Source organism: Chrysochloris asiatica, unplaced genomic scaffold, assembly GCF_000296735.1.
Source record: "Chrysochloris asiatica unplaced genomic scaffold, ChrAsi1.0 scaffold00042, whole genome shotgun sequence".
Classification (NCBI taxonomy): domain Eukaryota; kingdom Metazoa; phylum Chordata; class Mammalia; order Afrosoricida; family Chrysochloridae; genus Chrysochloris; species Chrysochloris asiatica.
The window spans coordinates 11,184,767-11,199,994 of record NW_006408560.1 but is presented as its reverse complement, the minus strand read 5'-3'; the positions used below and the strand labels follow the sequence as shown (position 1 = coordinate 11,199,994).

General features: G+C 40.1%; 1 protein-coding gene and 1 pseudogene across 2 annotated transcripts in view; both read left to right on the top strand.

The window, feature by feature from the left end:
- Positions 1-1,766, top strand: part of PGLYRP4 (peptidoglycan recognition protein 4) — a 13,559-nt gene extending 11,793 nt beyond the window's left edge. For both annotated transcript variants that reach the window (XM_006861454.1, XM_006861453.1), the window contains exons 7-8: positions 381-499; positions 1,588-1,766. In XM_006861454.1, coding sequence (XP_006861516.1) covers positions 381-499; positions 1,588-1,766 — 298 coding nt within the window. The remainder of the gene's footprint in view (positions 1-380; positions 500-1,587) is intronic.
- LOC102840066 overlaps positions 1-15,228 on the top strand; it is a 1,013,887-nt pseudogene that overhangs the window by 128,476 nt on the left and 870,183 nt on the right.

The window sequence follows — 15,228 nt, the reverse complement described above, 5'->3', positions numbered from 1 at the left end:
ACGGCACTTAACAACAACAACAACAGTACTGTGCTAGGTCTAGGTTGGCACATATAGCTCACTAAGGGATTGTTAGAGATCTAGGAAATTTGAAAGTCAGATAGTGAATTATTGGTAGCCTGAAATCAGTCATGGCAGGAGTATTTGCACCAAAGTAATCAGAAACTTTATAAAGCAGGTACTCTCCTCCTTGGTGAGCTGGTTTACTAGCACACTGCTGGCAAAGATCCTGTCTTATTCTTTTCAATTCAGTGCTTAGCAGCCATTAGATGATCAAAATTTGATGAGTGAAAACATGAATGAATGAACGAATGAGACTGTTTCTGATTCCCAGAGTACCACTCTTGCATGATGATCTCCATCTCTCCTTGTTCCTGTAGCTTCCTCATAGGCCAAGATGGCGCCATCTATGAAGGGACAGGCTGGAATGTCCAAGGCTCCCACACTACTGGTTACAATGATATTGCCCTGGGCATTGCCTTTATGGGCACCTTCACAGGTCAGTAGATGCTGTAGGAAGCATGGGTTTGAGATAGAGTTTCTGAGAGACATGAAAGATGAAGGCATCAGATACATGGATCATTTTAGTGTCTACCTATGCAGAATTTACCCAGCTTCAACTTGACATGTAACTGAATGTGACCAGAGGTGATCCTCAGATGAGTGCATGCCCTAAACCTACCTCTTTCACATGTCTCTTTCTTCTCATACTCGAGGTACACCTGAGCAAACAGACATGATCTTTGTGCATATTTTTAGCTAGGCCAGCGAATGCAATACTCTTTTGGTTACCATAGTGACAATTTGAGGACCCTCTGCCTTATATGTCAAATTCATGAATGGCCTCTCTCTCTGCACACTGTGAATTGTCATTGCCCAGAGTTCTTGTCTTGGGTTTGTTTAGCTGCAGGAGGCTTTTACTGACCCTTTGGGAAGAGGAGGTTGTGTCACTGGAGCGAGTTCAGGCTGATACTAAAAAGAGCGTTGAGTTGGTGTGTTTGTGTGTGTGTGTGTGTGTATGTGTTCATGTGCGAGAGACCCAGAAACGTTGCTGTTAGGTGCCCTATGCCAACCACATAATTGTTGCTACATTTGAGCCTGTTGTTGCTGTCACTATGCCAGTGCATCTCAGTGGGGTCTTCCTCTTTTTCTCTGACCCTCCACTTTACCAAACATGATATCCATTTCCAGGGACTGGTCCCTCCTGACAATATGTCCGAAATATGAGAGATGAAGTCTGGCCATTCTGGCTTCCAGGGAGCATTCTGGCTGTATTTCTTCCAACACAGATTTTTTTGTTCTTCTGGAAGCCCATAGTACTTTTAATATAATCCTCCAACACTGTAGCTCAAAGCATCAATTCTTCTCCTGTCTTCCTTTTTCATTGCCCAACTTTTACATGCATATGAGGTTATTGAAAATATCATGGCTTGGGTCAGGCGCACCTTAGTCCTAAAACTGACATCTTTGCTCTTGGACACTTTAAAGAGGTCTGGTGCAGTAGATTTGCCTAAAGCAATATGTTGTTGGATTTCTTACCTGCTGCTTCCGTAAGTGCTGGTGGTTGATCTGAGCTGTGTTTTGCAGGTACCCTGCCAAATGCTGCAGCGCTGGGGGCCGCCCAGAGTCTGATCCAGTGTGCCATGGACAAGGGGTATTTGACTCCCAACTACCTCCTAGTGGGTCAGAGTGATGTTGAGAACACCTTGTCTCCTGGAGAGGCTTTGTACAATACCATCAGCACCTGGCCTCATTTCAAGCACTGAGAGAGGCCCCTGGTACCAGGACTCCTTTTATATACATCAGAATACCAAGTTTTCACTATTAATTCTGTTAACAAACACAACTGAATCTTATAACCCATAAGCATCTCCTTCCACCTTCTCTTACCCAGACCCACCAGGAAAAAGTTGCTTGGTGATAGTTATAAAGACTTGGCTAGAAGAAACATTAAATAAGTCACCAAACCACAAAGGTGATCTAACACAATGCAGAAACTGGACCACAAGGTCAGTTTGAACCACATAGTTGATGATTCAAACTTACCAGTTGCTCCTTAGAAACCCTATACAGGGTTCCCTATAAGTCAAAACTGACTCGATGACACTTAGCAACAACAACAAAAATCATTAATATCACACACAAGAAAAATTTTGCTGAGTATGATTAAAAAAAAAAAAAAAGCAATGCTTGCAACAGTACCTATACAAGAAGCTGCCAGAAATTTAAGTCAATTTAAGTCAAATTCATAAGATGACATGGAATAAGGGATATCTTTGCTGGTATCAGACTGATCTTTGCTGAAACAGAGAGTACCAGAAAGATGTTTACTTGTGTTTTATTAACTGTGCAAAGGCATTCAACTGTGTGGATCATAACAGATTATATGTAAAATTGCAAAGAATGGGAATTTCAGAATACTTACTTGTGCTCATACAGAACAGTACATAGACCAAGAGGCAACAGAACAAATACTGTCTGGTTTTAAATCAGGAAACGTGAGCATTAGGGTTGCATCCTTTAATCATACTTATTCACTGTGTACTGAGAAAATAATCTAAGAATCTAGACTATATGAATAAGAATGTGGCATTAGGATTTTAGAAGAAGAGTCATTAATTATGTATTACATGCAGATGACACAATCTTACTTGCTGAAAGTAAAGAGGATTTCAAGAACTTACTGACAGAGATCAAAGATTACAACCTTCAGAAAGGATCACAACTCAGTGTAAAGAAAACAGAAGTCCTCACAACTGGAATACTATGCAACATCATGATATATGGAGGAAATATTGAAGTTGTCAAGGATTTAATTTTATTTGGATCCAAACTCAGCACACATAGAAGTAGCAGTGAAGAAATCAAATGACATACTGCATAGGGAAAATCTGCTATACCTCTAAACTATTCAAAAGCAAGATGTCACTTTGAGGCCAAGTTCAATAAATTTGTCTTGGAAGAAGAATAATTTGAATGCTTCTTAAAATAGAGGATGGCTAAGTTGGTCTCATGTATTTTGGACATATTATCAGTAGGGAATAGTTCCCGGAGAAGAACATCATAATTGCTAAAGTGGAGGGTCAATGAAAAAGAGGAAGACCATCAACAAGATGGACTGACACAGTGGTTGCAACAATGGACCCAAACAGCAGTGATTGTGAGGACGGTGCAGGACCAGACAGTACTTCATTCTATTATACATTGGGTCACTAAGAGTCAGAGTGGACTAGACAGCACCTAACAATAACAAAGCTGACAAAGACCCCTGCCCTCATGGAACTTGCATCCTAGTGGGAAAAGATACAATAAGTAATAAATATTGTTTTTAGTTGGCACTGAGTGGACTCTGACTCATGGCAACCTTCTGTATAACAAAGAATTGGAAGGTTGCCTAGTCCTACCTTCTCTTCATGATTCTGGGTAGACTGGGGGCCATGGTGGCTGCTGTGTCAGCTCGTCTCACTGAGGGTTTCTCTCATTTTTGTTGGTCCTCTACTTACCAAACATGGCATCTTTTCCTAGTAATTGGTCTTCAAAAGTGCTATTGAGAAAAGAGAATTAGAGCAGGGAAAGGGTGATAGGAAAAATTAGGGTTGTAATTTTTAAATATTGTGATCTGAATAGGCCTATTACCCTCCAGGCTCATCCAAGCTATGAACTGCAATGACATTATGTTGAATGAAATAAGTCAATCATAGAAGGACAAATATGAGACAATGATTATAAAGAGGAGCTGTGATAGCATAGTAGATTATGAGCTGGGCTGCTAACTGTAATAAGGTCAGCAGTTCGAATCTACCAGCTGCTCCATGGCAGATGAGACTTTCTCCTCCTGTAAACATTTATAGCCTCAGAAACCTTATACAGGGTCACTATGAGTTGGGATTGACTTGATGGTACAAAACCACCACCACGATTATCAAAAGTCAACAAAAAGTTTCAGACTAGCAGAAGCATATTTTGATGGTTACCAAGGGTGGGAAGGAGAGAGAGAATAAATCACTAATTAGATTTGACCTGGGTGAAGAGGAATGTCAACAAACTATAAACAATAAACCCACACTTAAAATATATAACAATAAAAAGAAAACAATGAAGATGAGGGTCTATAATTAGGCAATGCATTGTATAGTACAGACTACATGTGTTATACTCTTATTGGTAATTGCAATATTGACAATATTTGTCTGGTTTCTCAGAGCGAAGCATTGTTATTTTCCATTTTATACACTTCTTCAGAGTAAGTAAGTTGCCAAGTAGTTAAAACAACAACAACAAAAGAATAAGCCTATTGCAAAGCTGACAACTGAACAAAATCTTGAATGGGGTAAGGAACGTAGTCATGGGAAAATAAATAAAAGGAATTCCTGGAGATGGTGCAAAGCCTGTGGTAGAAAGAGTTCTGATGTGTGGCCAAGGTTGGCTGAAATTGGGGGAAGGAGAGAGAGGGGTAAGTTGTTAGAGAGGAGAGCTGGCAGTTAACAGCAGGGGCACATAGGGCCTCAAAGACCATGCCTTCTGCTTTAAAAGTAAAATGAGCAGAGTAGGGATATGATCTAACTTACAGTTGATAAGGATCTCTGTGGCTGCTATACTAAGAATAGATGGAATTGTCAGATTCTCATCAGAACCTGGTAGGATAAGCACTGGACTGCTAACCAAAAGGTCTAACCAGTTCAAGCCCAGCAGCTGCTCCTCAGAAACCTTATACATATTAAACAAACATATCACCTACTCCCTGTTCTGGACCTCTGTTAGTAACTGTTGCGGCAAGACTTCATCCCCATCAGCATCCTGGGCTTCTGTGGTGGCTGCAGAGTCATGACTGGAAGAGACACAGGTAGCCAGTCCCTCCCTCCCTCGCCTGGCTTTCCCCTCCCTAAAAGGAACTCTCACTATCCTAGCTCTTGGCTTGCTGGGAGCAAGTTGACTTTCTATCTATCTTGGAGTCTTACTATGTCTATTTCTTTTAGTCTTTCTGAATCTCTCTCTTTCACTCCTTTTCTCTCTTTGTTTCTACCTAAATTCCAGAATATGGTAACAGGAAGGCCAGAACTAGATGGGATGTGATTGAGGACTATAAGTTTCATAGTCATCACATGAACCATAATCATCCTCATGTTGTGCTCTGTCCACCCTCACTCTATGCTAGCAGCAGCAGGGAGGGGATGGGAGCTGTGGGAAGCAGAGGAGCTATTCTGGTGACAAACTCCACTGTCCCAGAGAAAGACAGATACAGGTGTGATTCTGGTCCAACAGGCTCTCCCAGACAGACTATCAAGCTGTCGGGACTTAATTGTAGTCTTGAAACTAAAGGAGGCACAGGTATTAATTCGTAGGAGGGTGTGGTTTGCTGGGAAAAAGAACTTGCAGCAGGTAGATATGAGGATCTACCAGGGCACATTCCAAAGAAAAACATGAAGGATCTCCTTGAGGTTGGGGAGTTGATGAGATACTATTCAGTCTGGTCAAGAAATTTTGGGACTAACTCTAAGCAATTGCTTCAGGAAGGGGCTTCTTATTTGTCCTTCAGTGTTTACATTTAATGATACATCTTAGAGGCTCTTTATGGTGTTGCTGTGGGTTAATGTGCTGGACTGCAAGATTGGTTTGAACTGCAAGGTCGGCGGTTCAAGCTAACCAGTCGCTCCTTGGAAACCCTATACAGGGTTGCTATGGGTCAGAACTGACTCGACAGAACTCAACAACAACAAGCAAATTTTGAACCTCTTGTTTTTCAGCGCTCTAATTGTAGTGCATGGTTACTTATATGTTTTCATCTCTCAGGTTTTTTTCTCTCTTTCTCTGTACATGCTGTATTATCTGACTTTCCCACTAGACTGTAAGCTCCATGAGGACAGGAACCATGTTCATCCCATTCATGTTCTGTCTGGCCTCTCATGCACAGGAGGTACTCACTAAACGTGTTTGAATGAAGACATGCTGAAACCTGAGGTCTGGAGAACTCATGCTGTGTCTATTGGCCGGTCTTGGAGCAGGCAGTCAGTACAGGTGGTTTGGCTTAGTCCCACTGGGTATCATAGGGAGAGGCCCAGGTTGCATGGAGAATGGTAGTGTGGGCAAATGGAGGGGTCAGGAGGAAAGTGACCAGGGAAAGCAGTCTCCCTATAGTTGGAGAAGGAGTTGAGTGTTTAATAACATTTACTTGGTGCTTTCTGGGGTCAGATTCTATGCTGGACAGTGGTATGTGATTTACTTTAATCTTCAAGAAAACTTGGCAGTAAAGGAATTGCTATTCATGATGACAGCTGAGGAAACGGAGACCCAGTTTGGAGAAGTTAGGTGACTTTTCTAAGGTCACAGGCAGTTATGCGGAGCCAAGCTGCAAGTCACACCGAGGTATATTTTATTTTAGATCCAATGTGATTTATACCAACAAAACTGGGCTGCCTGATGGGTTATCAATGTTCCCTTTAAAAATGTATGACTATATTAGCTCTGGGGTCTTGATATGATGCTGTAAGATACGCACTGGACCGCAAGGTTCAAACTCACCAGCTGTTCCTCAGTAAACCCTATACAGGGCCACTATGAGTTGGAACCGACTCGATGGCACTTAACAACAATAATATATTAGCTCTAACCTGGAAACTACCCAAATGTCATCATATGATGAATGGATAGACAACTTGTGATTAGTCATGTAATGGAACACTATTTAGTAACAAAACAAAACAAATAATTAAAAACCTGAAAGGGGAATGGACTAGTGATACACACAACAGCATGGATGAATCTAAAAATATATTACGTTAAATCAAAGAGGTCAGACACAAAAGAGTAAATACTGCATAATTCTATTTACCTGAAATTCCAGAACAGGCAGAACCAATCTTTAGTGACAGAAAGCAGATCAGTGGTACCTGAGGCTTTGGGGTTTATTGATGGTGAAGGGTCACGAGGGAACTTTTGGGAGTAATGAAAATATTCTGTATTTTGATTGTGATGCTGGCTGTACAAGTGTGTAAATTTGTCAAAACTTTGAACTGTATATTTAAATGTTGTGTATTTTATTGTGTATGTTATACTTTAGTTGATTAAAATGAAATGAACAGAGTGGACAAAGTGTCCAGGTCCTTTGACTTAGGCAAACGTTAGTGGCACCATAATTCTCATGATTGAAATAATTCTTGTTCAATTGACCAGTTAAACAAGCTGAAGGGTGTGTGGCAGCTCCAGTGGCAGAACTGTAGGTCCAGGGACCTTTGAAATATCTGTAATTGCCGCTTTGGGAAAATCCTATTAGAGCCTACAGGGGACTCTTTTTTAAGCAAGGAACACATACAATCTGCTTCTTTACTCCCTCCTTCTCTTGTTTCTTTTAAAAGCATTATGAAAAATTTCAAGAAAACTTTGTATTGTGATTTGGGTGAAAGTTTACAGGGCAAATTGGATTTCCATTCTGCAGTTGATACACATTTTGTTCTGTGACATTGATTGCAGTTCCACAATGTTACTATGCCCTTCTCACCTCCTTCCTGTGTCAACATTTCCATGTATCCTTCTTTTCTATTCCTGTCTGCATTCTGAGATTGATCCCTGGGCAAATGCTGCCCTATTGATCTTGTATGTTGCTTGTTCTAAAGGTGTATATACTGTCTATCGTTTGACTGAAAATTAAGCCACGGGGGTGAGTTTAGTTCCAGATCTGAAGAGAATTCCATCAGTCTCTATATCAGACTAGTAAATCTCCTACTATTATTGTAGACTTGTCTATTTCTTTCTTAAATTTTATTAGAGTTTCAGTATGTATGTTGGCACTCTTTCATTGGGAACATATATATTTATTATGGTTGTGTCCTCTTGTTCAATTGACCCTTTAATCATGAGATAATGTCCTTCTTTGTCGCTTATGCTAGTTTTTGCCTTAAATCTTTTATCAGAAATTAACATTGCCACTTCTGCTCATTTTTGATTGTTACTAGCTTGATATATTTTTTCCATCTTTTAATTTTAAGTCTATGTTTGTCTTTGTGTGTCAGATGTGTCTCTTGTAGACAGCACATTTAAGGATTGTGTTTTCTTATCCACTTTGCTACTCTATCTCTTTTGAATAGTGCATTTAATCCATTGACTTTCAGCATAATTATCCAATAGGCATGAATTGATTGCAGTCATTTTTTCTGTCTGTTTTTATGTGGTGATGTTGGTTTCTTTGTTTCATATGTTTGACTGTGCTGTGTTCTTTGTGTGTGTATTTGTCTCTTTTGTCTTGTCAATTTCTTCACAGTTATCATGTTTATAAATCTTCATGAATTTTCCTTCTAGTTGCTTTTGAGTTATGGTGTTGGAGGAGAATATTGAAGTGTCATGGGCTTCCAAAAGAATCAATAGTTACATTTTGGAAGAAGTGCAGCCAGAGTGCTCCTTGGAGGCCAAGATGGCCAAAGTTCGTCTCTCATATTTTGGACATATTGTCAGGAGGGACAAGTTGCTGGAGAAGGATATCATGTTTGGTAAGGTGGAGGGTCAGAGAAAAAGAGGAAGACACCCAACGAGATGGATTGGCCAAGTGGCAGCATTGATGGACTCAAGTGTGGCAACAGTAGTGAGGTTGGCCCAGGATTGGGCAGTGTTTCCTTCTGCTATGAATACGGTTGCTATGAGTAGGTACCAACTCGATGGCACCTAACAACAACAACAACAAATTGATGTGAAAGTGTGTTAAGTTTCTCTGAGTTTACTCTGTATTTTATCGAGTATTCCCCATTTTAAAACAGCCTGTTTTATCTTGAAATCTACTTAACTTCCTCATCATTTGGAATTCTCTAACTATACTTTTCCTTCTTCTTGCTTTGTGTTTGTCTTCATTATAGATGGATATCTCTGATTCCCTATTTTCAGCCTTGTAGTTTTGTTTTTCTCTAGCTACTTCTATATCTAGATTGACTTCTAGGTTGTGTTGTTGTGTATATTAATCTCTGGTTGCTGTCTGCTGTTGCTGGTTCTCAGTTCAAGGGACTCCTGTTAGTATCTTTTATAAAGTTGATTTGAATGCTGAGAAATCTGCTGAAAAATCAGAGCTTAATCTTATGTCTTTCTTTTGTAGGTAACACTGAATTTTTCCAGAACTGCTGTCAGGATTCTTTCCTTGTCTTTGATTTTGGGGAGTTTGATTATGCTATGTCTTAGTGATTTTCTTTTGGGGTTTGTTCAACTTCTTGAATGCTCATCTTCTCTTTTTTCATAATGTTAGTGATCCCCCCCCACTGCACTCCCCCAGCAGCTCTTTGACTATCTTTTCTGTTCTTTTCTTTGTCTCTTATTGTATGGAATTCTGATTGCCTGTAGGTTATTTATCTTCATGTTGTTCCACATGAATCTTAGGTTTTCTTCAGATTTTTTTTTCCATTATTTTGTCTGATTGTTCTTCTAGCTTGCTACTATTTAGAGATTTATCTTTAAGCTCAATAATTCTGGCACTTAGCGACAATGTAGGATAAGCAGTGTACTGTTAACCATCAGGTTGGTTGTTCAAACCCACTAGCTAACCATTCCTTGGAAACCCCATACAGGGTAACGATGAGTTGAAACTGACTGAACAGCACTTGCCAACAAACAACAATAATGCTCTCACCTTCCTTTAATATGTCAAAGTCCTTCTTAAAAGTTGTGCTCAGAAGTGAACACAAAATTCCAAGGGTTCCTGACTCAGTCTTGGGCAGAACTTAGTGGCGTCATCATTTCCCTGTTTTAACAGTATACCTTACTTATGGGAGGTCCCTGGTGGCACAAATGGTTTGTACTTGACTACTAACCTAAAGATTGGTGGTTCAAACTCAGCCAGCAGAATCAGGGGATATAGGTCTGGTGATCTGTTTTTATTAAGATTACACAAGAAAACTCTATGTGGCTGTTCTACTGTGTAACACTTGAGGTTACCATGAATTGGGATCAACTCAATGGCAACTAACAACAGCAATACCACTTGGTGATATATTGGAAAATCTTGTATGTAACATGTAAATGGTGTACCTCTAAATTTTGAAAGCTATATTTCCTCAATCAGTCTCAGTGACCTAGCGGATAGGGAAAATTATTAGAAAACATCAACATCTCAACAAGAAAAAAGACAATAATCCACTAAAAAAAAAAAACCAACTGGGCAGAGGACATGACTAAAAACTTCACCAAAGAAGACATTCAGGCGTCACCAAACATGAAGAAATCTCATGATCATTGACTATTGGTGGTGATGGTGTCTGTGTACTGTGTTGATTCATAGAGACCCTGTATAAGGTTTCTGAGGCTGTAAATCTTTACAGAAGTAGAAAGCCTCATCTTTCTCCCATGGAGTGACTGGTAGATTCAAACTGCTGACCTTGTGGTAAGCAGCCCAACTTGTAACCCACTAAGCTACCAGGGCTCCTTCATTGGCCATTAAAGAAATGCAAATAAAAATCACAATGAAATATTATGTCACCCTAGTATTAATAACAAAGTTAAAAACAACAACAACAACAAAAAAAACAGAACAACAAATGCTGGTGAGGATGTGAAGAGACTAGAACTCTCATACACTGTTGGTAAGACTGTAAACTGGCGGAATCACTGTAGAAAATGGTATGTGCTTCCTCAAAAAGTTGGAAATAAAAATACCATACAACCCAGCAATCCTTCTGCTTCGTGTATATCCTAGAGAAATCATACCCATGACATGAATAGATCCATGCACACCTATGTTCACTGCAGCACTGTACATAACAGCAAAAAGATGGACACAACCTAAATGCCCATCAATGGAAGAATGGATAAACAAACTTCAGTTCATAGACACAACAGAATATTAAGTAACATTAAAGAGTAATGATGAATCTGTGAAACACTTCACAATATGGTTGAACCTGGAGGACATTATGCTGAGTGAAATCAGTCAATCACAAAAGGACAAGTATTATATGAGACTGCTGTTGTAAAAAGTCAAGAAAATGTTTTCACACCAAAAGAAATAGTGTTTGAAGTTTACTAGGGATGGGAGGGAAAGGGGTGGTGATAATTGACTGGCTAGAGGGTTGTTGTTGTTGTTAAGTACCATGGAGTTGGTTCCGACTCATAGTGACCCTACACAGGGTTTCCGAGGCTGTAAATCTTTACAGGAGCAGACCGCTTCATTTTTCTCCCATGGAACCGCTGGTAGTTTCGAACTGCCCACTTTGCGGTTAGCAGCCCAGTTTGTAACCAGTACTCTATGGTAGACATGTGATAACTTGGGTGAGGGGAAGACAATATATAAGAGGGATGTTGGCAAAAAATGATGGCGGCAGGGGAAGGCACTGGATATAGTGCAAGTGATAACAATGAGCACAACAGAGGCTAGTTCTAGGTTCAGTGACATTTTTCCTTCATCAGAGCTTCCATGTGCCATTTCACCAGTGCCCTCCTCCGTGGAGATCTGCTTCGTTAACTACACAATTTTGTTTTTATTTATTGTATGGGTCACAAACATAGTGATAAGTTTTATTATGTGTACTGTAGGATTTTCTGAAGCTGTAGAGAGAGCAAACAGTGGATGGAACCTCCCTGTGTGAATGTGTATGGCCACTAGATTCCAACATTTTAACTTAGTTGTTCTTGGTGTCAAGTGCCGTTGAGTTGGTTTAGACTCACAGCGACCCTGTATAAGGGTTTCCAAGGCTGTAAATCTTTATGGGAGCAGAAAGCTTCATCTTTCTGCTGTGTGTTTGAACCATCAACCTTGTGGTTCACAGTCCAGTGCTTATCATACAGAGTACATATGTTTTATTCAACCTTTCTTTTCTACTATGAAGCACATGCTCCCCTTAACTCTATCCTTAATTTTTCTTCTTCCTATTTCTGTTTAAGTACAAAAATTAGTTCATATTTCAATTGTGAAGTTTTTGACTTCTGGTGATTATCTACCCTAAGCACTGAACTGCAAACCACAAGGCCCACGGTTCAAGCCCGCCAGCTGCTGTATGGGAGAACGACGAGGCTTCTTGCTTCTGTGAAAATTTTAAGCCTCAGAAATCCTATACAGAGTTGTTATGAGTCAGAAATGACTTGACAGCATTTAGTAACAACAATCCTAGTGTGACCTACCAGGCCCTGAGTTTAATGCCAGACAGTCGTCAGTCATTGTTTCACATGCGTCTACTTTAGGATTATCTTTATGACACATGTGACATGTGTGAACATTGCTGGTGATGGGTGACTTGTGATAGGTGGACAGAATTCTATGATCTAGGGGTTCTGCTTGTCACTACAGAAAATGTTGGGCAAGTTGGGATAGATTCCAGGTCCAGTGAAGCCAAACTGATAGTTAATTCCCTCAATTTGCTCATATATCAAATAGAGATAATAAAAAGATGTCTTGGTGCTACATAGTTAAGAAGAAAGGAACAATTTAGAAGATTGCAAATAAGAACTTAGAACATTGCAAAAAGGAATTTAGAAATAAGCTAAAGAATAGAATAAGCAAATAAGCTGGAGGATAAAAGCCTAACATTTCTTTTAAAATAAAAATTAACTTGCTACTTATAGGTAAACAATTATTATATATAGGTAAACAATTCAGTCTTCATTTATAGATGCTGTGGATAGAGAGTGAGCCTGGCAGGAAACTGAAATGTGCTTCACACAAGCTCCTCTCCTTCCCATGAGGACAGATCTGGGCTTGGAGGCTGGACCAGGAGGTGTTCTGTGCTCTAATAGTCACAAACTTTAAATAGTGTTTTCACACACTATTTTCTCTGTCCTCTTCTCCTTGGGCAACTTCTATGTAGGTCTTAGCTCAAAAGTTTCTTTCTCAGATACTTGCTCAGCACTCTGCCCTTTTCCTTCCAAGCATCTACACTGCTTGAAACAGTATCCTTTGTGTCTCACTTTTCCAAAACCAAGATCAAACCAGTTGCCTTCAAGTCATCTTTTTCTCATGGTGACCCGTGAGTGCCAGGGTAGAACTTTGCTCCGTAGGGTTTTCAATGGTTGATTTTTCGAAAGCAGACCACTAGCTCTTTCTCCTGAGACACCTCTGGGTAGACTTGAACCTCCAACTTTTTGGTTAGCCCCCAGGTTGGTTAACCATTTCCACCACTTCTTAGAGGATGATATTTGAACAAGATCTCCAAACTTAGAAACGTTTTGTTGAGCATCTGCCTTGTATCTGGGATTGGTGAAGTGCTTGAAATACAGAGATGAATAGAACACGGTCCCCACCTTCAAAGAGCTCACAGTAGAAAGGGGAAGACTGAATCAATAAACCAACAATTGTTATACTACAGAGAGTAGAAGTTACAGCCTGACTACTGGACTCATGTTTTGATTGGCCTGCATGTTAGTTTTGTCTTGCAATTAAATCAGTCACTGTCATTTAAAAAATGTCAATTTGAATTTTAAAACAATTGAGAGGTAATAGAGTATCCTGTGTCCTACGCCACACCAGAGCTACCATCCTTGACACCCCTTAACACTTGTACATTCTTCTTTTAGGTAAGACAGTGGTTGGCACCTATCACCGTGATTTATTATGACTGTGGATGTATTTGTGGATACCTCAGATTATGATCTCATTTTTAAAAAGAGATGTTAGTTTACTAATGACAACCACCACCCTGACAAAAAATAAGAGAAAGTATAATAATTACAGCAAATATTTTTCTAAATTAATTAATTATTTTGCCTTTCTCTTCACCCAAATTAATATGTATTATGAGTAGGGCTGCTAACCTCAAGGTTAGCAGTTTGAATAATCAGCTGTGACGTCAGAGTCCTGATGTGGTGCTGTGGGTTAATGCGTCAAACTGCAAAGCTGTTTGAACTGCAAGGTCAGCAGTTCAAGCTCACCAGCTGCTCCTAGGAAACCCTATACATACAGGGTCACTATAGGTCGGAATTGACTCGATGGCACTTAACAACAACAACATGGGGGAGAAAGATGAAGCTTTCTGCTCCTGTAAAGATTTACAGCTTCAGAAACCCTATGCAGGATTTTGTACCTATGAGCCAGAACTGACAACAGGCACACCACCACCCTCTAGTTAGAGTCCTGGTTTGGCACGTTTGGACAAACTCTGGACTGCTTATCACAGGTTGGTGGTTCAAACCCACCAGCTACTCCTTGGAAGCTATACAGGGCTGCTATGAGTTGGAACTGACTCGCTGGAATTTAACAACCTTGTAATTAGTGAATTTTGGGCTTCTGGTGTGGTGCTGTGGGATCAGCACAAGACTGCTAACTGCAAGCTTGGTAGTTCAAACCCGCTAGTCACTCCTCAGAAACCACATACGGGTAACGGTAGGTCAGAATAAACTCAACAACAGTTAACAATAAAAACAACAGTTAGCGATATACCCTTCCTTCCCCTCCCAACCCTGGTAACCATCAAGGAATGTTCTCTTTAGTGTGAAAACCTTTTCTTGAGCTTTTATCATAGTGGTGGTGGTGGTGGTTATGTGCCGTGGAGTCGGTTCCCACTCATAGCGACCTTGCATGGGTTTCCGACGCTGTAAATCTTTATGGGAGCAGAAAGCCTCATCTTTCTCTTGTGGAACAGCTGGTAGTTTCAAACTGCTGATCTTCAGGTTGGCAGCCCGACTTGTAACCACTACACTACAAAAGTGGTCTCCTTGAAAGGAGCACTGGTGGCTCTTTGGGGTAGGCATTGGGCTGTGAACTAAAAGGTCAGTGGTTCAAACCCACCACCCATACTGAAGGTGAAAGATGAGGCTGCTTCCTTAAAGATTTACAGTCTCAGAAACCCTACATAGTGTCACTGTGACCCAGTGGCAGTGTGTTTGTTTTTTGGATTTGGTCTCCTGGAGACTCTACTGTTAGTGGTCAGCACAGTGCTGGGCACTGCCTTGCCCACAGTTTATGCTGAATGAAGACATGTTAAGTAAATAAAGACATGAAAGAGTGAATGAATAGATGAATGAGTACTGGCTTTGTTTACCTTTGCCCTGTGATTTTCTCAAAGCCACTAACTGTAATGATATATAATTATACTATATATAATTATATATAAAACACATTTTAACAAGTATCTCTTTCTTTTCATTTTTGTTTCCCTAGACAAATAAAATACAAAGAAAAGGGGAACAATTGTATCCTGAGCTATCCATTTTGGTGGTTTCTATTTTAGGAAACATGGAAAGAATTCAAGAGACTTCCTCAAACAGATCGAAAATGCTACAAGGAAAAGTGACTGCATCATATATATTTATATACATGTATATATACACACA